Source organism: Protopterus annectens, chromosome 2.part0 (genome assembly GCF_019279795.1).
Source record: "Protopterus annectens isolate FY-2018-M chromosome 2.part0, PAN1.0, whole genome shotgun sequence".
In the NCBI taxonomy this organism is placed as follows: Eukaryota; Metazoa; Chordata; order Ceratodontiformes; family Protopteridae; genus Protopterus; species Protopterus annectens.
In genome coordinates this window covers 779,548,961-779,572,463 of record NC_056728.1, presented here as the reverse complement: position 1 = coordinate 779,572,463, position 23,503 = coordinate 779,548,961, and the positions used below count along the sequence as shown (strand labels likewise).

Here is a 23,503-nt window from a genome sequence, read left to right as displayed (position 1 = left end):
CCCGCTGCTGTATGTATATGTAATTGCCTTAGTACTATATCCAGTTCTTTTAAACGTATATTTTTTTCCAAATCTGTATTTTCTTGTTCAGAGAACATTCTTAATTCTCATGATGTCCTTTGTTCTTTAATATATTAAAATATTCATTTCCATTACTTTATGAATTTTTAAGTTCTTAACTTACTATAACACTTTTTCACTTCTTTTCTCTTTTTAACTTGCCATCCTTGTTAAAACTTTATATTTATTTTTTTAAAAACATCCACCATTCAGACAAATTTTTATAGAAATGTTCCATACTTATGCGATCTTCTCTTGATTCTGACTTTCTTTTTTCACCTTCATCTACTGATTCCACTTCATTTATTCTTTTCAGGACCTTTTTCTATCTTAACCTTACTAACTTTATCTCTGAATTCTATTCAGATAGCTTTATGGTCAGAAAAACCTGTGTCCTAATGTATCTAAATTTTTCTTTTTACATCCTTCTAAAAGCAAAAAATAGTCTGTGTTCTACTACATGTCCATGAAGTGTTCTTTCATATTTCTAACTTCCCACATCTCATACTTGTCATAATTTCTATAACTTTTATTTACACCATTCCCTTTCTTTTTGTTTCTCAAGTTACAGTTGAAGTCTCCTACTATAATAACTTCCATATTAACAGCAATGTAATTCAGTATTAAGGTAAACATATCTTCTCTTTCTTTACTAGTTACATATGCATATAAAGCTGCGGTGGTACAACGGTAGCATTGTTGCCTTACAGCAAGAGGTTCTCCTGTTCGATTCTTGGCTGGAGTGCCTTCTTTGTGGAAGTCTGAATGTCCTCCCTGTGGTCGAGTGGCCTCCAAAAGACATGTGTGAATGGGCGAGCCTTCGCTGAAGGTTGGGCATCTGGCTGGCAACTCGGCACCATAAAAAAGAATTGACTGCCAATCATTAGCGGACCGGAGTTCTGCTGTGCCGACCCCTAACCGGGAAAAGCCGAAAAGACAAACAACAACAACATTCTATAGACTTTATCTCTCCATCTAATATCAATAACCGTAATCCTACCCATTAAAATTATAGTAATATAAAGCACCTTAACTATCTTTTTCCTAAGTATTGCTATTCCTGAACAGAAATGTTATCCTAAATTACAGCAGGTCTCATTATCCTACAGACATTGTTTGAAATCTTTCTTCTTTTGTTAAAAATCTTGTATCTTCCAGTATAATGATATCACTATGACATTTTTTACACCAGTCTATAATAGCTAGTCTTCTAACGATGCTCTTAAAGCTGTTAACATTCAATGCTAATGTCTTGCAATTTCCATTATTTCTGTTTAGGAAATTTTCTAAAGAAAAAGAATAAAACCTTCACCCTTTTTCTTTCTTTCTTTTTTCCTTAGTGTTTAATCCAATATTGTTTCTTTCTCTCTCTCTCTTTTACCTACAGAATTTTTCCTTGTTTTTAAGTATATCCCAGTTACTATCTTCTTTAATTCTTGTATTTGTGTATCATGCTTTTATCATCATTTTTGACTGTTTCTTCTGCATTTTTTTTCTACATGATTTTGTCCCTGTTCTTCTTTACTTACTACTTCAGTAGCTTCATGTATTTCTACTGTCCCATACTTACAGTCCAAGAACATGTGACCTACCTTATTGCATTTATAACATTTTAACTCATTTTTTGCATCATGACCTATCACACCACATTTAAAAAATTCCTTTTTGTACAATCAACAAATGATCTGATTTTTCACAGTAGAGAAGTTTTGGGTTGAGCCAATATTTTATACCTTTTTGACCATCTATAATACTAGGGATATAAATGATTTTATAATTTTCCATTTTTAATACATTACATTCCCAACCCCAGTCCATAATTCTGTATTGTCGAAAACTTTAGAAATGTCCAGTACATCTTTACATATGATATTTAAATGTCTTTTAAAAATCTGTCTTTCAGTTTATGTTCTACTCTGAACATGAATTTTCTTAGTTTCTCTGAAAAAAGCTGTAACTACATAAGCATTTCACAAAGTACAGCCTTTCTTATTTTCATATTGGCTCAGAAATGTTTCCACTGCTGGTCCATTTTCAAAAATTACATCTGAAAAGGTTTCTTTGCCTATATGAATGAAAGCTCTTACCTCTGCTGAAGAAGTTCCTAAAGGTAAAATAACATTGTCCCATACCTCATATATTCCTATTTCTCTTTCTTCCTTGGAGAAAATCCTAACCAGTATAAGTTCTTCTTTGTTTTGTAACAGTTTCTTTTCCTGGTGTTCCTTTTTCTGCTTTTTTTATCCATATCAGCATATGTTTTTGTCTTACCATGCCCTGTTTTTGTATCAAAAAGTACTACATTTTAAATGTTGTCCATTTCATCTCCCCATGCCACATCCTTGCCACTCCCAGGTTTGCTTTATTCACATAATTTCTCTAATAAAACATCCTGCACCCCTCATGACTGGTGAGTTGTAATAATACATCCCTCTTGCTGGTTCTCTTCCCGGAATAGCTGGTCCTGGAAAATCTCTTCTGAATCCGCAAAAAGCCCACCTCTGCCTTTTCTCTGAATGTATGCCCTTCCACTGTTTCAAAAACATCCATAGAATACTGTCTCTCTACTATCATCTCCAACCCCTGGAGCTCCACTAGAAGGCATGTATGCCTTCTTCCTTAGTTCTCTGAACTCAGACACAGATACAGGAGGCTCGACTAGCTTCTCTTCTCTCTCAACATATTTTTAAGCTGATTTGAAGGCTTGACAGACTACTTCTGCTTCAAATCACCACCAAACAACTTTCTTGATTCCACTGCTGTACCTCCCTGCTTCCCTGAGCAGATTCTGTGCCAGAAACAGAAGCAGGATGTGCAACCACAAAAATGTTCCCCCTCATAACGAAAAGGGTAGGGGAAGCTCTTCAGTGTCCTGGCAAAATTTCCCCTAGTATTATAGATACCACCTTGGGTCTCCCATGAATAGAATCTACTAGCCTAGTGGGACTAAACTGGTTCACAAAAGATATTGTCAGTCAGACAGACAGACTGATAAAATAAGGACTTCATCAGACTGTAAATACAAACCAGACCAAAGTTACATGTTTTTAAATGGGTAAAAAGTGATATGATACAAGATTATAAAGTTACATGTTACAAAACATTTTGGTTTGTACTCACAGGCTGATGAATTCCTCCTTAGTGGGATGAAATAACTTCCTGATTCTTATAATAAAGTTTCAGTGATTTTATATTTTTACTTTAATGATGATTTGATAACTGGATTTTTGTTGATCTTGGACTGGTTTGTTACTAGAGGTCATGTTAAAAGCCTACCAGACAGCTGCCATGGCAACAAATGCTACACTACTGAAGTTTAGTGCTCCAACCCTGAACAGTTACATTGGTTATGTTGTGGACAAAGTGGATTTTCTGTGACAGGTGCACAGTCCTGGATGATAAACTACAATGTAAGGACCAAATGTTACCTCTTATTAACTCCCCATGTTTCCATCTTAGGAGTATTGACCTTCTTAAGCCCCTCATTCTACCTGAGAATGTGTCATTTCCTGCCCTTATGTCCTCCTGTAACTCCCTACAACCTGGGTTTTCAAACTCGGAACTCAACCTTTTATTCGTTGTGCAGAGTTCTGTGGCCCATCTCCTTTTTGACAGCTCTCAGCGGTATATTAGGCTGATTCTGGAGTCTGTACTTGACTGCCTGTTCAGTTTTGTATCATCTTTAAAGTCCACGTGTTTCCTTACTGCCTGATGGGGTGGTTGGTGCAATACCCCTGGATGGCACAGTGGTGCAACAGTTGCATTGCTTCCTCACAGCAAGAGGTTCTCTGGTTCAGTTCTCGGCTGGGGTACCTTCTCTGTGGAGTCTCCTTGTCCTCCATGCGTTTGTGTGGGTTTCCTCCGGGTGGTCTGGTTTCCTCCCATGTTATAAACACATGCATCTGGTGCATTTCTCCCTGGGCCTCCACTGAAAATAGTCTTTGTTCCAAGTCAGACTTTCCTAGTAAACAAATGTAAAATTAAATTAAAAACCATTCAGGTGATAGACTCCATTCTGCCATCTTTGGTCTTGTAGCATTTTCAAAACTGCATCTCGAATTTTAAGCTTATGTTCCTTTGCCTAACAGGTTCTGCACCTTTGGAAACCGTCTCTAAGTGGATTCAGAAGCCCACCTGACAAAGAGCATGTTCAAAAAGTCACTTAAGGCACAACTTTCTGATTTACTACCCCCCCCCCAAGTTCTTGACATTATTGCCGTTGAACAGTCTTTATTGTTAACATTTGTCATATTATAGTATTGAACTGGTTTTGTGTGATGTTTGCTTTTAGTGAATTTGTACACTGGTGACTTATTTAAGATACTAGTGAAACAGCATTAATGAAAAATAAAAACAACACTGAGATGCGCCAAATGAAATCTTGCAAAGCATTCTGTACCTTTTTTATATGGATAGATTGTCCAGGTAGCTTCTGAAGCTTTTAAGTGGGGAGTATTTTGCTACACTGACAGAGGCTTAACACTTTGATTAGGCATGAGTAATTAATTTGAAGATTCTTGTAAGGTACCACCATGTAAATAAAATGAGACTGGGAGTGACATTCAGGTAATGCTTAAAACTTAGGAAACAGTAAACTGGAACGTTTAAGTGAACATAACTGTTTCTGGCCTGAAATAAGAGGACGTCTTCATGGAAGATGATAAATTAATTCTGACCAAAAAGCCACTCCACTAATAAAATAAAACCATGCTTGCAGATACTAAGCAAAAACAATAGTTTATTGATCATGCAACTCTGTTTTGATCGTAAGTATTCTGATGTGAGGCTGAAATATACCACATTTTAATAAGAAACTAAAAAATAAATTTATAACAGTTCCTGGGAGGAATACAGAAAAATATTCACAAAACAGCTTAAAATATCATCCCCCAAAACACATCCACACCATACCTTTCCCTGTGTCAGAAGGTTCCAGATATGTTTCCTTTTTTCTGCACTAGTAAATCACTGATGATTACAATCAGTCATAAATGGCAGACATTAGAGCTTCACATTTCACATCCTTCAGTAAATGCATGGTAGTGCAAAAGCTGTTGTACTAGTGACTTTATAAGTTTGTAAGAGGAATACTTAAAGCCCATCCTTCTTTGTCTACCATTAATTTTAGCTTTAACTGGTTTGCTTGAGCCACAAGGCTGAAAGATGTGCCTTACGTTCCCTGTCATACCCCTCCATACCTCACAAGTTGTTGCAGACATTGAGTAATGCCCAATATCCTTATATGTTAAAAAGACCCTTACTGCATTAACTTATCAGTTCACTCAGCAGGTTAATGCTGATGTTTCCTGTGGCGAGGGTGCAGGGTTCAAGCCTCACCCCTTTTGTGGTATTTAGGGTTCAAAGCCTCACCCATTTTGTGGTATTTTTTTAAGTATATATGTACATGTGTGTTTTATATATATGTATATATGTGTATATATATATATATATATATATATATATATATATATATATATATATATGTGTGTGTGTATTTTTACATTACAAGCCTGGTGTCTGCTGATGGCACAGAGGACTAATATCTTTACTGGGAGGTGGGAAGGTACAGGGTAGTAATCCTTTTAGTGCCTTTAAGGTACACTAGCTATAGTATCCCTGGTGTCTAGTGGTTTCCCCACTACTTTTTTAAATTAAGTGCCTCACCCCCTACTACTATTAATTTACCAAGCAGCCTTGTTAATTTACACAGTTGAGCTGTTCTCTGAATAGCTGCATAAATGCTGTATGACGTGCAGTTCCAGGCGACAGAACATGGCTAATTAGCATATTGCCTCTTCACTGGAAAGCCTCTTAGCATCAAATGAGGCTATGGGCACAGCCTACTGAGGTGCTGTACATCTTCCTGTTGTAGTGCAATGGTAGAAACTTACCTGAATACAAAAAAGTTAAAAGTAGGGGTGCACCTTTCGTAGTAACATTTCTGAATTCTGGCCATTGTCTTCTATGGCTAGGAAAGTCAAAATCTTTAAGGGAATAAAGTGTCCCTTTCTTAAGGAACATTAAAATTGTATGAGGTATGTGGCTGAAGGATCCATCTGAAACACAAGTGACACGGGTTCAAAAATAGCTCTGGGCTTCTAAAAGGCTGTCTGGAGATGGGTAGGACTGTGCTTCTGGTAACCTTCCTTCCTCAGATAAATGAGTAAATGGCACACAGCAACTTCCAGGAGAAATTCAGTAGCTTTGTTACATGAATTATCTAGCAGAAAGTGGAAAAACCATGGTCTCAAGCTAAATGCCAAAAAGTGCATAGTCATCCCCTTTGGAAAAAACAAAGTACCCACAAACTACCACATAGGTGGTAGCCCCCTAAATACGGAAGACGTAATAAGGGATCTGGGGACCCAAGTAGATAGTAACCTCTCCTTTGATAATCACATTGCCAAAGTGGTTAGAAAATCCTTCTATGTGGCCCACCTAATCACAGAAGGGTTTGCATCCAGATCGCAAGAGGTCATTGGGCCCCTCTACGCATCACTCATCAGACCCATCATAGAGTACAATGCCCCATTTGGGATGTACCTTACAAGACACCTGCAACAACTGGAAAGACCACAGAAGTTCCTCACCAAGAAGATCACTGGTCTCAAGCAGATGCCCTATGCAGCTCGACTGAAGAAACTCCAGTTGTACTCTGTTGCATACCGCCTACTCAGAGGTGATATCTGCCTGACATACTGCAAACTAGGGGCTATAGTTGACCAGGCCATGTCCAACCCAATATTGATGGACATGCTCCACCTAAAGAAAACCATATCCATTCGAGCCACATGCTCCAGGGATCTAAACCTCACCACAACAATAAATAAGACGTGCTGGAGGGATAGATTCCTGTCCCAGAGACTTCCCATGCTCTGGAACAAGATTCCAGTCTACATTAGGCAGAGCTCCTCGCTAACCCTCTTCAAGAGAAACCTTGATGAGTGGATGGGAAACAGAAAGTTTACCCCAGGGATCATTTCAGTGGCTCTGCTGGACAGAGGCATAGGGAACTAATCTAAGGGGGCGGCGAAAGCCAACACATTCCGGCTAGGCTTATAAATGCCTTCGGGCAGATAGCCTAGTACCTACCTATGAACCTATAAAGCTCTGACTGGAGTAAACTGCCCAAGGAAGTAGTGCTCTTCTTTAACCACTGCAGGCTTCACAATAGTTAGGTCAGAGGCTGTCTCTCTGTTAGCAGTGGCCTGTTTCCCATTTACTAAGATAGGATATAACCTCTTATAGTAGTTTGGTACCCTTGCTGTCTCCAGCCAACTTGCTGCTGGCATTCTGTCATTTCCTCTTACTGGCTCTTCCACCTTTGGTTCCCCACCTTGCCTCCATGGACATCTCTATGCTACATGACCCCTTTGGTTGCATTTAAAACATTTAACCCTTGGTCCTGGACATGTACCTGGACTTGTGGCTTCCCCTGCTACTAGCATACTCTGTTGGGGTGGTCTAGGCTGCCCAGCATGATGGGTTTCCTTAGACCCATGAGCAGCACTGGGTATCCCTTTCCTGTGCAGTGATGCCCTGCTTGCTAGGTATAGGTCTCCCTTCTTCCCCAATTCATCTGCAGTATTACATTGCCTATCTGCTAACCAGATTCTCATGTCCTCAGGCAAAATGCTAAGGGCTTGTTCCCTCACCCAAAGGCCTGTCAGCCCTTCAGAAGAGGTGACCTGATACCCACTTACCCGCTTATGAAAATAAGTGCTTAACTCAGCAGTATATTCACACACACTTTCATCTGTCTTGTGTCTATGCTCAGGAAACTTTCTATAAGCTTCAGTTCTAACTTAAAACGTTCAAACAATTTTTAACAGTATTATAATTTAAGCAATCAGTATCAGGCAATTTAGAAATAGCAGTTGCAGCTTTACCATGGAGTAAGTGCGTCAGGAACTGTACCCAGAGCCCTTGGTCAACATTATACTGTTTACATACCCTTTCAAACATATATGAATAAAACTGTCAAAATTATCACCTTTTTGGCTTCTGGGGTTCAGTTACTCCCTTCCTCATTACCTCCATGACCCTGGTGAAGAGTCAGCATCTCCTTCTCATGTTACATCTACCTCTCATTCGCCTCCGCTTCCAGATGTTACAGTTTGTCATAGCTTTTCTAGCTAGGTTCCTTTTTGCCCAGACTATAAGGTAGTTTTGACTGCTACCAGCCACTCCTTATCAGCTATTTTTAAGGCCCTTAACAAAGGGTGTCCAAACTTACTGTGTAATGTTACTGTTAATCCAAATGATAGTTTGACCAAGAGCAAGGCTATTAAGAGTGGCCTACACAGTGTCATCAAATAAATATGCAAATACTCCCAGAACTTAAATATGTCTCAAAAATATCAGCCACAGTGAAAGGTTTAAATATATTTAATAATAAATAAAAGAACAAGAAATTACTCAGTAAACAGTCACAATTACACTAGAGTTAATAATCACAGGAAATATTTAAAACAACAGTGCAGGACAGTCTCAAATAAAGAAAACATCTAAGCTATACTTCACTATATTCTTAACTGTATCTAAGAGAAATTACTGTACCCTAGACTGACTTACTCATAGCAAGGCAAGACAGATGTGGTGAGTGGGTTTTCCAGCTGATGTTGTCAGGTTCAAGACAAATACAGAATTCTCTCTCTCTCTCAGAGAGTTCTTCAATTAATATCCCAAATATTACTGCTGAGATACTTGCAGAATAACATCACTTGTTATCTGACTTCAGTTCCCAGACTCAAAAACAACAGCATTTAGCATCTACCTGTGAAAATACATAAACAAGGACTGTTCTTAAATCTTTGCAGCTGCTGGAAGACATAAAACAATAAAACACAAGACAATGCAGAAGGGTCCCTAGTTTTAGACATCCTGTCTCCTTGCTGCATTGAAAATGTCTTTTATGGCACAGTTATAAAGTCATTTAATTTCAACTATTTTTCCTGAAGTTTTGCAAGTTAACCTTCTATGTTCCAATTCCTACTATTAAAATATGCGGATTTAGACAGTTACAATAATTTATATACATTTCTGTTCTTTTCCAGTAAGGTACATTGTGGACACATCTCTAATCTGAGTACTCTACAAAATATCTCTTCAGCACACATCTGTACAAGCCATCTTATATGACATGCAGTTCTAATACATTTGTAACACAAGCATATGAATCACGTTGATATTCACAAATGACATATGATTATTTACAAAATTCCAGATAGCTTTGCTGTCAGTACCTCCTTTTGTCACAGGTCTCACTTTAAATCTTCAAAATCACAAACTCTGCTTCAAACAAGGATTCTTTTTCTAGGAGCTGTCATAGATTTGGTCCAACAGAAAGTATTCCTTCCCCAGCACAAGATTACTTTGTTGACAGGCTATCTGACCAATCTGCTTCCAAAGCAAGTCATCCTAGCAGGGGATTCCTGGAGGTACTGGAGTATATGGCATTCTGCATTCTCATGGTCTCACTTGCAAAGTTGCACATGAGAAAACCTCACTGGTTCCTGAAAAATGCTTGGGAACAGCATTCCCAACCCTACTGCCTCTCCTTCAGTGCCTGAAAAAAAAGAGCTCCTTTGGTGGAAGGGCATCATATAGCGGAAGCCAGGGTTGAATTTTTTTTAACAGGAGCAGACAAGACCATCACCGCAAACAGTTCAGACATAGAGTGGGGGGTGTCCACTTCGGTTCCCTGAAAGTGCAGAGCATTTGGTCTCATTGGTAGATAAAATTGCATATTAATCGGAAGGAGCTATAAGCAGTCTACCTAGCCATAAGAGCTTTTCAGCAAAAGTCCAGGTACCCTGTAGAGCTGAACAGACCCCCCCCCAGCCATCCTCAGGCTAACATCACAGTGATGTGGTATATAAAGAACCAATTGGGAACTCTACCTTACTCTCTGTGCATCCTTTCCAGGAAAATTTGGTTGATGGCTAAAGAAATATGGCTAACCCTCATATATTCTTGTATTCTGGTTCAGAACAATACCCTGGCAGATCCTCTAAACAGGGATCTTCTAGACCCCCCCCCCAACAAATGGATGCTGAAGAGAGAGGCCTTCCTAGGCCTAACTGTACACTCGTGAGGGATTCCCTCAGTAGGACCTGTTCGCCACTCACTTCTGCAAGCTACAGAAGTACTGCTCCGGAACTCAACAAACAGTAACCCCGAAAATAGATCCTTTCTCTTTCACATGGACAAACTTGTTCTTGTATGCATTCAGAATATTGACAAAAATCAGGGCAGACAGATCCAGGGTGATTCTAGTGGCCCTCTTCTGGCTGACAGCACTGGATGTTCTTCGCGTTTCACTGTTGCAGTCATTACATTTGGGTTATCTGCTTGCAGTAGCCCTCAGTCGGCCTGATTAACAAAGTCTTGGGTCCTGCGTCAGTTGATGTCCCTTTTTCCATGACGTCAGGTCTTCAGGGGTATAAAACATGCAGCTGACGCCATTACATCAGTCTTTCTTGCCATGCAGTGCCCGAAACAGAAGCAGTTCATAAGTGCCAGTTGGCCGACTCCTGAAATTTTCGTTTTCGAGTTTCAGAACCGAAGTCTTCAATTAAAGCTAAGTACCCCATTAGGGAAACTTTTTCTTGCTCCTTACCGATGTCAGTAAAAGTTGTTAATTGCGTTACTTATGGAAAGCAAATACCTCATAAAGATTTTCATTCGTACTGTATTCCTTGCCTAGGCCCTGACCACGATGTACCTTGCTGTCTGTTTTGTGTTTTATTTAATCAGCACACTATCCGTCGTCTGTATATTTTTGCCTCTAAATATTTCAGTTCTCGGTTTAATTATCCAGAAATGTCATCAATTAGCCATCTGACTACCGGGATTTAGAAAAAATGCAAAGATAAAGACAGAAACAGGCCGCCGAGGTCCAAAACTGCCGACGGCACTTCTCCTAAGCCAGTTGCCAGTACTCAGTGAGGTGCTTTCGCAGCCCCTGATACCCACTACTTCTGATTCACAGGCCTCTACTGAGACCCATTCAGAGTCCGGTATGCCGCAAAATGCTTCAACTATGGAACCCGCGGATGTCTCTACCTTGGATGGGTCCAGAGCCACTGTGCAGGCACTGGCTTCTGAGGGTGTATTCAGGCTTACGGATTTGCTTATTAAACAGATGCCTCCTTCTTCATTTAGGCCTAAATCTCAAACCATGCCTAAAAAAATTACGCCCGGGTCACATGCTCAGGCCTCTATGACTAAAAAACAAATGATAAGAATGGCTGAAGATCTTATAAATCAGGGGAAGCCAACCTCCCCCCTTCTAAGAGATCAAGGACTGAAGTTGTTTATGAATCTTCTGACCAGGATTCTGATTTTTCTGATGATCTGAATTTGCCCTTATCTACTTATGAGGATTTTGATGCAGAGGATTCTATTCCCTCTGCCTCCCCTCCAGAGGATTTTTCTTTTGATGAAATCTTACATACTGTAAGGGAGCATTTCCACTGGGAAAGCCAGGATTTTTCTGATTCAGAAAAGAGGCTTAGGGATTTTTTACTCCTGCCTCAGCATAAGCCTTTAGCTATTCCTCCTGTACTAGACATTGTTGATTATGCTTTTTTGGAATCTAGTTTGGTACCTGATTCTTTGCCTCCTGCTCCCAGAAAAGCTGACATATTACAGGGTTCTTGATTCTCACAAGTTATTTTTTAAAAATCCTATTGCGGATCCATAGACTATTTCACAGGGGCCCAAGGGCATTAAGGCTTCTACTGCTAAAAATCCTACCCCTTCTGATAGAGACTCCAGGGCGCTGGATAGATGGGGTAAGAAGGTTTAGACTTCTGCAACCTTGGCCATTAGAGCTTAAAACTGCCAGTTTCATATGTTAAAAGTATCAGCAACATGTTATTGGATTGCTTAAACAGAAAATAATGTTGATTCCTAACTGTGTGGAAAATAAAGAATTACAGGGTTTAATGCATTCTGCTGAACAGGTTGGAAAACATACTTTGCAATGTGGATTTGATTCATTAGAGGCCTCTTGCAGGGCTGCTGTTACTGGGTCTGTGCTCAGAAGGCATGCTTGGCTTAAGGAGCAATCTTTGCCTGATCATGTTAAAGCTAAATTGTTGGATGCTCCCTTAAATCAGGACCGCCTGTTTAGCAACAAGGCTAAGGAAGTTCTTAAAAAGATGGAAGATAAAGCTAAATCCATGCAAACTGTTAAAGATTGCTTACAAGTTCAGCCTCCTAGATTTAGTAGGCACTGGCCCTCTAAGAATTGGTCCTTTCCAGCCCCTTCCAGGTCTTCTCAAGCCAGACCCAGACACAGCAGAAACCCCAGGTTTCAGTCCCAGGGGGCACACAAGACTAAGCAGTGGAGGGTTTCTGCACCCAAGTCAGGGAGTAGTAGGATTCCCTCTATGGAAAACTGTCTCAATGACTTGCTCTTAAAACTTCCAAGCACTTTCCAACTGAATGCTCCTTTAGGCGGAAAAATTGGTCTGCAGGCCAAAAACTGGGGACTCATTACCCAGGACAAATGGGTTTTAAATATAGTGTCCCAAGGATACAGATTTCACTTCCACACCTTACCAACACCAAGCGGGTGGCCAGATCTGCCCCCAAATCAGTGGGCAGTGGCCCAAAATCAAGTACTCTCTCTCTTAAGCATGGGGGCTATTCATTTGGTACCAGAAGAGGAAAAGGGACAAGGTTTCTATTCGAGACTTTTTCTGGTAACCAGAAAAGGCAATTCATGGCGTCCTATCCTGGACCTTTCTACTCTAAATACCTTTCTGGTGATTCCAAAATTCAAGATGCTGACTCTTCACCAACTGCTTCCTATGCTAGGCAAAAATACATGGTTGGCAACACTAGACTTAAAAGAAGCATACCTGCACATCCCTGTCAGGGAGTCTTGCAGAAGATACCTACACTTCAAAGCAGGTGATATGCACTATCAGTTCACTGCACTGCCCTTTGGCTTATCTGCTGTGCCCAGGGTATTCACAAAGTGCCTAGCTCCAGTCATTGCATTCTGCAGGCAAAGAAATATTCAAATATATCCATACCTGGACGATTGTCTAATTCAGACAGAAAGCCAGGACATACTTTTGAATCATCTGGCCTTTCTTCAAAGGGTACTGACTTGGTCTGGGGTACACCATAAACGAAAAGAAATCACACCTGGTACCCTGTCAACAAATTATATTCCTAGGAGCAAGCTTGAATACAGCTTCCCAGATGGCTTTCCTCATGCCAGAGAAACAGACTCATTTGACAAATACTGCAGGCCTTGGGGTTCATGGCCTCCTGCATTCTTCTAATTCCATATGCAAGGATGCATATGAGGAAACTGCAGTGGTATTTCAAAAGCCTATGGTGTCAACATTCACAGGATCTAGAAGCTATGATTCCTATCATACCTTGTCTACGCCTAAAGTTCCTTTGGTGGGCAGAGGCCTGCCACCAAAACAAGGGACTACCATTCACACTACCCCCTGTCGCCCAGACCTTAACAACAGACGCATCAGACTATGCATGAGGGACTCACCTGGCAGGGAAGTGCATTCAGGGCAAATGGAGCACAAGTCAAATGCACCTACACATAAATCAAAAGGAAATGTTAGCTGTACAGAATGCTCTGACAGCCTTCAAGGACCACATTCTTCCAGGACAACTAATGGCAACACCACGGTCATGTGTTACATAAACAAGCAGGGGGGTACACACTCTTACACCCTTTGCAGACTAGCCATGGCATTGTGGAACACAACCTTGAGCTACCAAGTGAATCTACAAGCTCAGTTCCTGCCAGGAAAACTAAATACACTGACAGATGGACTAAGCAGAAACCTCATGGACCCACATGAGTGGAAACTGGAACTAAGGATTTTCAACATGTTAACAAGCAAATGGGGGAACCCAGATATAGACCTGTTTGCCTCCCCCCAGAACCATCAGTTGGACAAATTTTGCACAAGGATTCCCCACAAAACTAGCTTGGAAAGTGGATGCTCTATCCTTCAGCTGGAAAATCATATCAGTTTATGCCTTCCCTCCTCTGCCTCTGCTCTCCAAGGTATTACTAAAGATCAAACAGGACAAGCCAAGGATTATTTTAATTGCACCAGACTGGCCACGCCAACACTGGTACTCCCTCCTGCGCAGTGTCATGTTTGGCCCCATGGCACCTGCCTCAGACTTCTTCCCTGTTGTCTCAGCGGGAGAAAAAGATTCTGCACCCTCAGCTGCAAACCCTGAACCTAGCAGCCTGGCTGATTACCTAATCTCTCCTTACCACCCCTCAATAAATCAGTGATGGATATCATTTTAGAGGCTAGGACGCCTAGCACTAGAAAATCTTATGCTGCAAAATGGAAAAGATTTTGTACCTGGAACCAATCTCAAGGGATGAGCGCATCAGTGCCCAATTTACCTCAGATTCTACAATATTTGACTGAGATGCTTCATAAGGGCTTGTCCTTTTCCTCCATCAAAATTCATGCCTCAGCCATTTCAGCTCATTATAGCACAGAGCCTCCCCTCTTCCCTCACCCACTGCTCAAGCAGTTCCTCAGAGGGGCCAAAAATGTAAGGCCACCGAGGAGAGGTCCAACTCCAGCCTGGGACCTTAACTTTGTCTTGGAGAAACTCACTCTTCCTCTTTTCGAGACAGCTGCTACTGTAGATTTAAAATTTCTTTCCTGGAAAACGGCTTTCCTTTTAGCAATCACCTCTGCAAGAAGGGTATCTGAGTTACAGGCCGTTATGGCAGTGGAGCCTTTCATCATCTTTCATGCGGACAGGGTGTCCCTCAGAACCAGTCCCTCCTTTATGCCCAAGGGGGCATCCAGTGTGGCTCTTAATTAGTCCATTCATTTGCCTACCTTCTTTCCTAACCCACAGAACAAAGAGGAACGGATACTGCACTCCTTAGATGTGCACAGACAACTTAGATTCTACTTGGACAGGACTAAACCTCAAAGGAAATCTGAACAACTGCTGGTGGCATTTGCTGCAGGGACAGAAGAAAAGCTGTTTCAAAGCAAACCATTTGAAAATGGATAGGACACTGCATTCCTTTCTGCTATAAGCACCATGGAAAACCTATCCCACAGGGCGTCAGACCCCATTCAACCAGGGCTGCATCTACCTCTACAGCCTTTCTCAGGGGCATCCCTACAAGGGACATTCTAGAAGCTGCTACCTGGAGTTCTGTACATACTTTCACCAAGCCTTATTTGCCAATTTTCTCTAAATCCAGAGCTAGTTTTGCCACTGCAGTCTTGCAGGGCCTTATAGCTGGTCCTAATTCTATTTAAATTCCTCCTCCCAACCTTAGCTTTGGGAATCTACCCAAATGGTAATGACTGCAACAGTGAAACACAAAGAACATAGTAGAGTTGTGTACACTTACCATAAATGTAGATGTTCGAGTGTATTCACTGTTGCAGTCCTGGTTACCCTCCCTCCAGCCCCCTTTTTCTTATTTTGGCTATACCTCTACTCTCACTTACTATGCTCAAAAAGCTTTTTGGTGTATTTGCTTTTTTGTTGGAGGTATATCCTTGTTTTTATAGATTTAATTGCTTCCCATTAGGGGGGGCACCTGACATTTGGGGCAAGAAAAACTGATATAATGGCATCGGCTGCATGTTTTATACCCCCTGATGTCATGGAAGAAGGGACAGCAACCGACGCAGGACCCAAGACTTTGTTAATCAGGCTGACTGAGGGCTACTGCAAGCAGATAACCCAAATGTAATGACTGAAACAGTGAATACACTCGAACATCTACATTTATGTTAAGTGCACACAACTGTACTTTCTTTCTCCTTCTGACACATTGTCCCCCTTTGAACCTGCTGACACTGCTTCTAAAGATGCTCAGCTGGAAGACCACGTTCTTATAGCTGTCACATCAGCTACGAGAGTCTCAGAGCTACAAGTCCTCGTGTAAGAACCTTTCACTGCCTTTCGCAAGGATAGGGAAACCCTCAGAACAAATGCTTTTTATATGCCTAAGGTGGTATCAGAACTTATTCTAAATCAGACTACCCACTATCAGTCTTCTTCCCAAATCCACAGAACAGAGCAGAGTAAGTCCTCCCTTCCCTGGAGTTGCACAGGCAGATCCAGCATCATCTAGGAAGAACAGAAACTCTAAAAGAACAGAGTAATTACTTTTGTCTTTTACAGAGGGTAAGCAGGGCAAGTCTGTCTCTAAACAAACCATTTCAAAATGGATAGTAAACTGCATTAAGTTCTGTTACTCACACCATGGAAAAAGATTTACCTTGGGATATTAAAGTCCACTCCACCAGGCATGAGGAAACCACCATTGCCTTCCTAAAAATAGTCCCTACCTAAGCCATCCTAGAAGCAGCCACTTGGAACTCTGTGCACACCTTTACAAATCACTATAACCTAGACAATGTGTCCAGGGCTAGATCAGGTTTCTCTATTGCCATCCTGCAAAACCTTATTTCATAGGGTCCTACAGATGATCCACCACCCACCTGTTAGCTTTAGTAGGCCTCCCAAACGTCAGTACTGACATTGACTGTGGATATCCTAGTACAATTGTGTCCCACTTGCCATGATTATAGATGTTTGAGCAGATCAGTATTGCAGTACATATTCCCACCTTCCAACCCCTCTCTCTGCCGACTGCTTGGATCCCCTTTGCTGGCTGCAAGGGGTAGACGAGTTTAACTACAGATAGTCATGTTATTTCTATCATCCCTGTGATGCCTGTGCCCTGGCCCAGCAATCAAGGAGCCTCAGTCCTCACCAATAACACCAGAGAGGGTGTCTCATATATGAGGAAAGGATAACAAATAGACACAGTAATGTGCAATTTCCCTTAAGAGCACACAGAGATCACAGTCAGTCTGGGGCTGGTCACTCCCTTGCTCCCCAGGTCCCCAATAAGACTCCCCACTGGCACAGCTGTAGGATCCAGATCTCAGCCTAGCTGGGCAAGCTAAAATCTCCAGTACCCTTTCTGTCCAACCAGTGCTTTGTGTCCCTGCCCAAGTAGTTGAGACGCACTTTGAGATAAGTTTATACAACCACACAGACACTCCTGGGGAAGGCTGGCACAGGTTCTCCAGTTGTGTCCCTTTTACCCAGACTATACGGTAGTAATTACTGCCACCACCCAGCTAATATTTTTCAGCTACTCAAAGACCCTTAAAAGGGTGTCCAGTTATTATTGTGCAATATTATTATCCAATTGGTAGATGTGACTAAACAGTCTCAAGGCTTATTAGAGTGACTTGGTACAGGATCCTTATATACATGCATTGTATTCTAGAGCTTAACTTATCTCTGCACAAAACCAGCCACATTTAAAAGGTTTTAAAATATTCAATAATAAATAAGTAAAACCACAAGCCAATACTTTCTACTACACAGTCAGTGCTAGTCAAATAAATCAGTAGTACAGTTCTGACATCACAGAAAAACACTTAAGTCTAATCTTTATAGCTTCTAGCTATCTACAAGAAAACACACTTCTAAAATAACTTACATAAGACAACAGGCAGAGTGCTGAGGTGGCTGTTCGGACAAAAATGTGTAATGCCCTCTGGTTCTCTCTGATTAAATTGAAACTGCAGTTCTGATAAAACATTACATCATTTCACACTTTCCTGGTCTTCCCAGGCTGACAGAAACTGCATTTACATTATTTTACACTTAGAGCAATAAAGGACATTCCACATGTAAATTCTGGTCATTAACTTTAGCCTTAAAACAATAGGCAGAGGAAGCCTTCATGTAGCCGGACTGGAGCTGACTTGTAAACATCAAAGTCAGCCGTGAAATAATTCTAATTTCAAAGGGCCAACAAGAAATGCTTGACTTAGCTTTCTTTACAGCAGAGCGCAATGTTGCCACATTGTTTTAAGTTCAGCATTTCACAGCACATTCTTTCCTTTAAAAAGACAAACTTGTATTTCAACATTCATATTTACAAATGATAGAATTATCTGCACAATTCTATCTGGCTAGACTGGCAGCCTTCACCCATCTCTACCAGTCTTCACAATCCCCTCTCTGCCTCTCATGGTTTTTCCTCTTTCTCACTTAAATACTAGAAAAAAGATCACATAGTGGTCACTGTGGCGTCCAAAAGACAATTGTAAGGTGATATTGGAGCACCAAAACAGCTTTATATTAAGCCCAATTCAAAACATACAGTGAATGGCAAGTGCTTTCATCCCTACAACTAATGGACTTTTTCATAACTATTGCTCTTAATTCAAAACACCACTTAAGTAATCTTAACAATTACTCATGAGACACAGTTATTAAAATCACTTCTGTTAATTCCATTAAAACAATATAAACAGTAGGAAGAACTTCCAAAAACATTATATTTCTAAAAAGTACATATCTAAAAAATCCTTAAAAGCGAAGAACCATTCATTATATATATATATATATATATATATATATATATATATATATCAGTAGCTCTCTCTTTTAAAATAGGAACCAGTGAAGTGTTCTCATTCATACCAAGGGGGTTCATGGCATTCAGTCTTGACTGACACTTTAGTTCACTCTTCTCTGTTTTGTTTTCCCAGTACCCTCCCTTGTGATCTGTTTTAATCAACTCCACAATTCCAAATAAAAATTTGGTATATCTGGTACAATTTAAGGCGTGCTTATACAAAGCATTATTAACATTGTTGTCTATAGCGTACATGTGCTCATACATACATTTACGCAATGGTCTCTGTTTTTCCTAGATAAAAGTAATAACATCCCTGACAGCCACATGTACTAGTCCCCTGCTAGCACAGTTACCCCCTACTAATTTAACCTGCTGGGGTGGGTCACCTATAATCACACTCTGCACGTTTAAAATATATTGGCAAAAATTACACGCTCCACATCTCATAGTAACTTTGCCAGTGTTGTCTAAAATTTGATCTAGGATGTTCCAAAAGGTATTTAATGTTGTACCCCGTTTTATATACGAAAAAAGGTTTGTCCTGTACCACTTTATTGATCTCACTGTTATTGTTGAAAATAACCCAATTCTTATAGATAGTGTCCCTAACTTTTTTCCTAAAAGTCCCATAATGGATAACTACAGAGTTAAAAAAGTTGTCGGCACCTTCTTTAGAAGTTGAGTTCATGATCTCTGTAGAACTACCTAATAGTGGTTTGTATTTCGTGCCCCAACCTTCAGTTATTTCCATGTTAAGTTTATAAACCCATTCTTATGGATATCCTCTTTCTTAGAGCATCTGCAACAGGTTAGTAAGTTCCAACTTAAAATCGAAGAGTTCTGAACACATCCTAGTAGCACGCATCATTTGTCCTCTTACAATGTTCCTTTTGATGTACAAAGGATGACTACTATTAAAATCTAAAAAACTAGTAGAGAATGTAGGTTTCCTATATATTTTGAATGAAAAACAGCATTTGTCATCATCCGTGGTGATAAATAATTAACCTTGCCCTTGGAAAAAGTATGTGATTTTAAGTTCACACATACTTTTTCCAAGGGCAAGGTTAAGGACAAACATTATTAATATAATGCACATAATCTTCCACTATGTTTTTGTTACACTTCCATAAAATAAATGTCATCCAGATAACGTAAATAAGGGCACCACGGTTTATTGTAATCTGTATTAAATATGTTTTTCTTTTCCAATGAAACCATTACTAAATTAACATATATAGGAGTGCAACTAGCACCCATTGCCACCCCTTTTATTTGTCTAAAAAATTAATTGTAGAAAGTAATAAAATGATTTGCTTCCATGACCTCCATTATAAAGTTGATCAAGGTACTATTGAGGGAAGTACATTCCACAATGCCTTCATGAAAAAGTTCCAATCCCTCTGTATGTTGTATGGAACTAAATAAATCTATTACATTAATAGTGGAAAAAACACATGCTAGTCTAATATTACTGTTTAATTTTTGGCAAAAAAATCCCATGAGTCTTCCAAAAGGTACTCATTGAGGCAGAGTGCTTCTTGTAATAACCTATCCACAAAAACCACAAGTGGGTAAGTGGAGCTGTTGTGAGCAGCCACAACGGTAAGGGGGATTGTAAATGTTTTTGTGCACTTTCGGAATGCCAAAAACTGTTGGAATTAAAGGGTGGTTATTTTTCAAAAGATCAAAAAGTTCTTAATTAATAGCTCCTTGAATTGAAGAATGTTCCAAAAACAGTTGCAATTTCCTATGTGCAATATTGATTTCATTCTTTGACGCTACCTCATATTTGTCTCTGTCATGTAACAATGTAATCATATCACAGTTGAAATCATTCTTGTCAGCTATTATTATCCCTCCCCCTTTATCTGGTTTCATGATCCTAATTGTTTCATCAGCTCTCAAATTTTTCAGTAGTGTTGCTTCTCCCTTCATCAAGTTGTAAAATCTGTGATTATGGTGAAATACCTTATAAATCTCGTGAGTGTAGATCTTCTCAAAACTGGCTATAGTGGGATTAAATACACTCTTTTTTTTTTTCCCTAAACCTACTATGTGATCTAGCCAAATCTGTTTTGTGATCTCTAAAAAAAAATATCTGTAAGTTAAGCTTCCTAGTGTACAGTTTCAATTCTATAAGAACTTCCGAAACATCAGTAACTCGTGCAGGAACAAATTTAAGACCTTTTTTAAAAAGTGAAAAATGTGTGTCAGTAATTCTCAAGTCCATGTAGTTAAAAACATTGAAACCATCTGGGCTGAGCATTTTACCCCCAAATGCTGAAATGATTTGAGTTGTAGCATTGTGATTATTCAATGCTTGTTCCAACTGTTCTTTCCCCAAAACTGTTTCTGTCCCCTGTTTGTGTCTCCCTTCGGAGTCTGGGGGTGTACTAAAAAATGTTGTTTATTTTTGTTACTTAACCTTTCTGATCTATGTAAAGGAGGGTACTTTTGTTTAAAAACCTCATCCCCATCACCATTATAATATATGTTGTGGATTGAGCTTAATAAAACTGTTTTGCTGCTCCAATTTCAGCTTACAATTGTCTTTTGGACGCCAGAGTGACCACTACGTGATCTTTTTTTTATGGGTCAAGTTTCTTTTGTTTAGTTTCACTAGTATATGCTGTGTTGTTTGTATTTGTATCACTTAAATGCAGCCAACTGGGGAGGTTGTGCTGCCCTCCAGTATCGGACTGCTTGTTTACTGATTAGAAAGACCTGAAGATGGTGCCAGCAGATGCCTTTTTCATACTCTGATGTCCAGGTGTTGGACATCCATTGGCTAGGGATGTTGAAAAGACTCTGGAAATTAGGCTGGTCATGACTTCTACGTGGCAGTAAGTCTGAAGAATCATTACTGCAAGATTGATCTGCTAAAGCATCCACAATTATGGTAAGTGGGACATAACTGTACTTTATCTGCAGTGTACTGTCCCTGTGTATACATACTAAGAAGTGCCATCTTATAAGGTATATAGACTGCAAAAAAGATTCAAACTGCCTTATTCCTGAAACTGTGCATGCTGTAATGCAAAATAGTATGCTGCTAATGTGGATATACTGCCTCACATAAATCTTTGTCAGCCAAGTGTTGTAGATGTGCTGCTAATCTCATCAGTTGTTTGTGCTGTGACATTGCTAAAGTGCACCTGAAGGTTTGACTGTGAATATCTCTCCCCTACAGATGTGTGTCTAGCTTTAGCTAAAAGACCTATTTGGATCAGCCCATCTGCATAGGTAGCAAACATTTAAGTATGTAATTTTTGTTGAGTGTAATTGGTTTATATTATTTTGCATTAGTTTGTTGAACATGAGTGGTTTGTGTTGTGGATTTTGTCTTGTAATGTAATAGCACGAATTCTCCATTACTCAGGAATTGGAGGAGTACCGATCTTCACTGGGTTTTCCAAAGAATGCAAGCATAGTTGATTTCGAGTAGTTCCCCACTATGGTTAAATTCTTAAACTTCCAGTGGTATTGTGTACAATTGTTAAAACAGTGATTTTAGAAAGTTTTTCTTCACATCTTCTGGGGGGAGTTATTGGAGAACGCCATTCCATGTAACAGCAATGATTTTCATTTTTCTTTTATCCTAGGTGCACAGTACTGTCTTTAATTATTCACATCAGTGTTAACTTTCATTTTTAGTAGTTAGACCATTTTTCTTAGTGCTGTGCAAACACCTTTCATGAAGGAGTTGAAATTTTTCACTTCTGTTCATAATGAATAATCTGTTTAATTTGTAGTAAAGTCTTAAAATCAGCTTAGTAATGACCTCAGTTGTACCACCTTATGGGGCATACTGACTTTAGGGTTGGTTTATTTTGATCTCTGCTTCAGATGTGTTTTATTTTCTGTGATCTTTTCATTATTTCATCCTAAATGTTTTATTGTGCCCTGCCTTGTCTGGTTTGAGCAATTTTTGATTGAAAAATCTGTTTTTTGAAACTGTTACAATGCTCTTGAATTGCTTTTTCTCTTGAAGCCAAGTTAGTGTTTAAATTTTATAAAATAATGAAATATGGCCCCAAACACTTATTCACCATTTCTTTTTACAGAAAAGAAATCTGCTGTTCCTATTGTTGATCAGTATGTGGAGGGTAGCATTATGCATAGCATAGTGAGAAGCATCCAGAATAATGATGTGTTTGGACCAATCAGCCTCCTTCTCATGGAGGTAAAAAATAATCCAGGTGTTAAACGTCAAAGGTGAGAGAAGCATTTTCCAGCAATTGAATGTTTATATGAAGGGCTGCAGCGTTTTTCAGTTTCTTCTTATGCCATCAGATATAACTTGACTTCTGCATGCAGTCTAGTTCTACCAAGTTGATCTTACTTGGAGCTTTTGAAGTAGTGACACTACAAGTCTTTATTATGCACACAAAAGCTATATTAAATGTGCAGAGTACATTTGCTATGCATGGCATTTCAATCTGTGTTACTCTGTGTCTGTCTTTTTGCCGAGCTGAAACATTATCTGGAAGTCTGTTCCATTTATTAGTTCTTTCATTCCATTTTGTTTAGTTTCAGCCATGACGTGGATTATCAGGCAAATGATGGACGTAAACAATAGAGAGTTAGAATCAGTTGTAAACATAATGCAGTGTATTAACAAGGCAGAGTATAGCCTGCATATTGTAGTATACAAGCTAGGTTGAATATGGCATGTATGGAGATGTGACGTGCAGTATTTTACTGAAGTAAAAAAACGCAAACACATTTTCAGAGTGCCAGGTATAAGTTTACATTGCTGCAGGTTGGAGAGGTTTTAAGCTGATATATATTTATTTATTTACATTTGTTGACCGGGAGAGTCCGACTGGACACAGGTCCGTTTTCAGCAGAGGTCCAGGGAGAAAAGCTCCACATTACATATTACTTACATTATACAGTTAAAACACATTGCATTTAAAATAGACAGTCCAGCTGAGGATGTAAGACAATAATAAAACATAGATGTAAAACAGCTGTAGAACATAGTACAATTTT

General features: G+C 39.7%; 1 protein-coding gene across 1 annotated transcript in view; it reads left to right on the top strand.

The window, feature by feature from the left end:
• The window catches only part of DENND4C (DENN domain containing 4C), a 2,492,302-nt gene that overhangs the window by 2,256,901 nt on the left and 211,898 nt on the right, over window positions 1-23,503 (top strand). Inside the window, exon 28 of the mRNA XM_044061083.1 lies at window positions 22,573-22,723. Within this exon, the coding sequence (XP_043917018.1) occupies window positions 22,573-22,723 (151 nt within the window). The remainder of the gene's footprint in view (window positions 1-22,572; window positions 22,724-23,503) is intronic.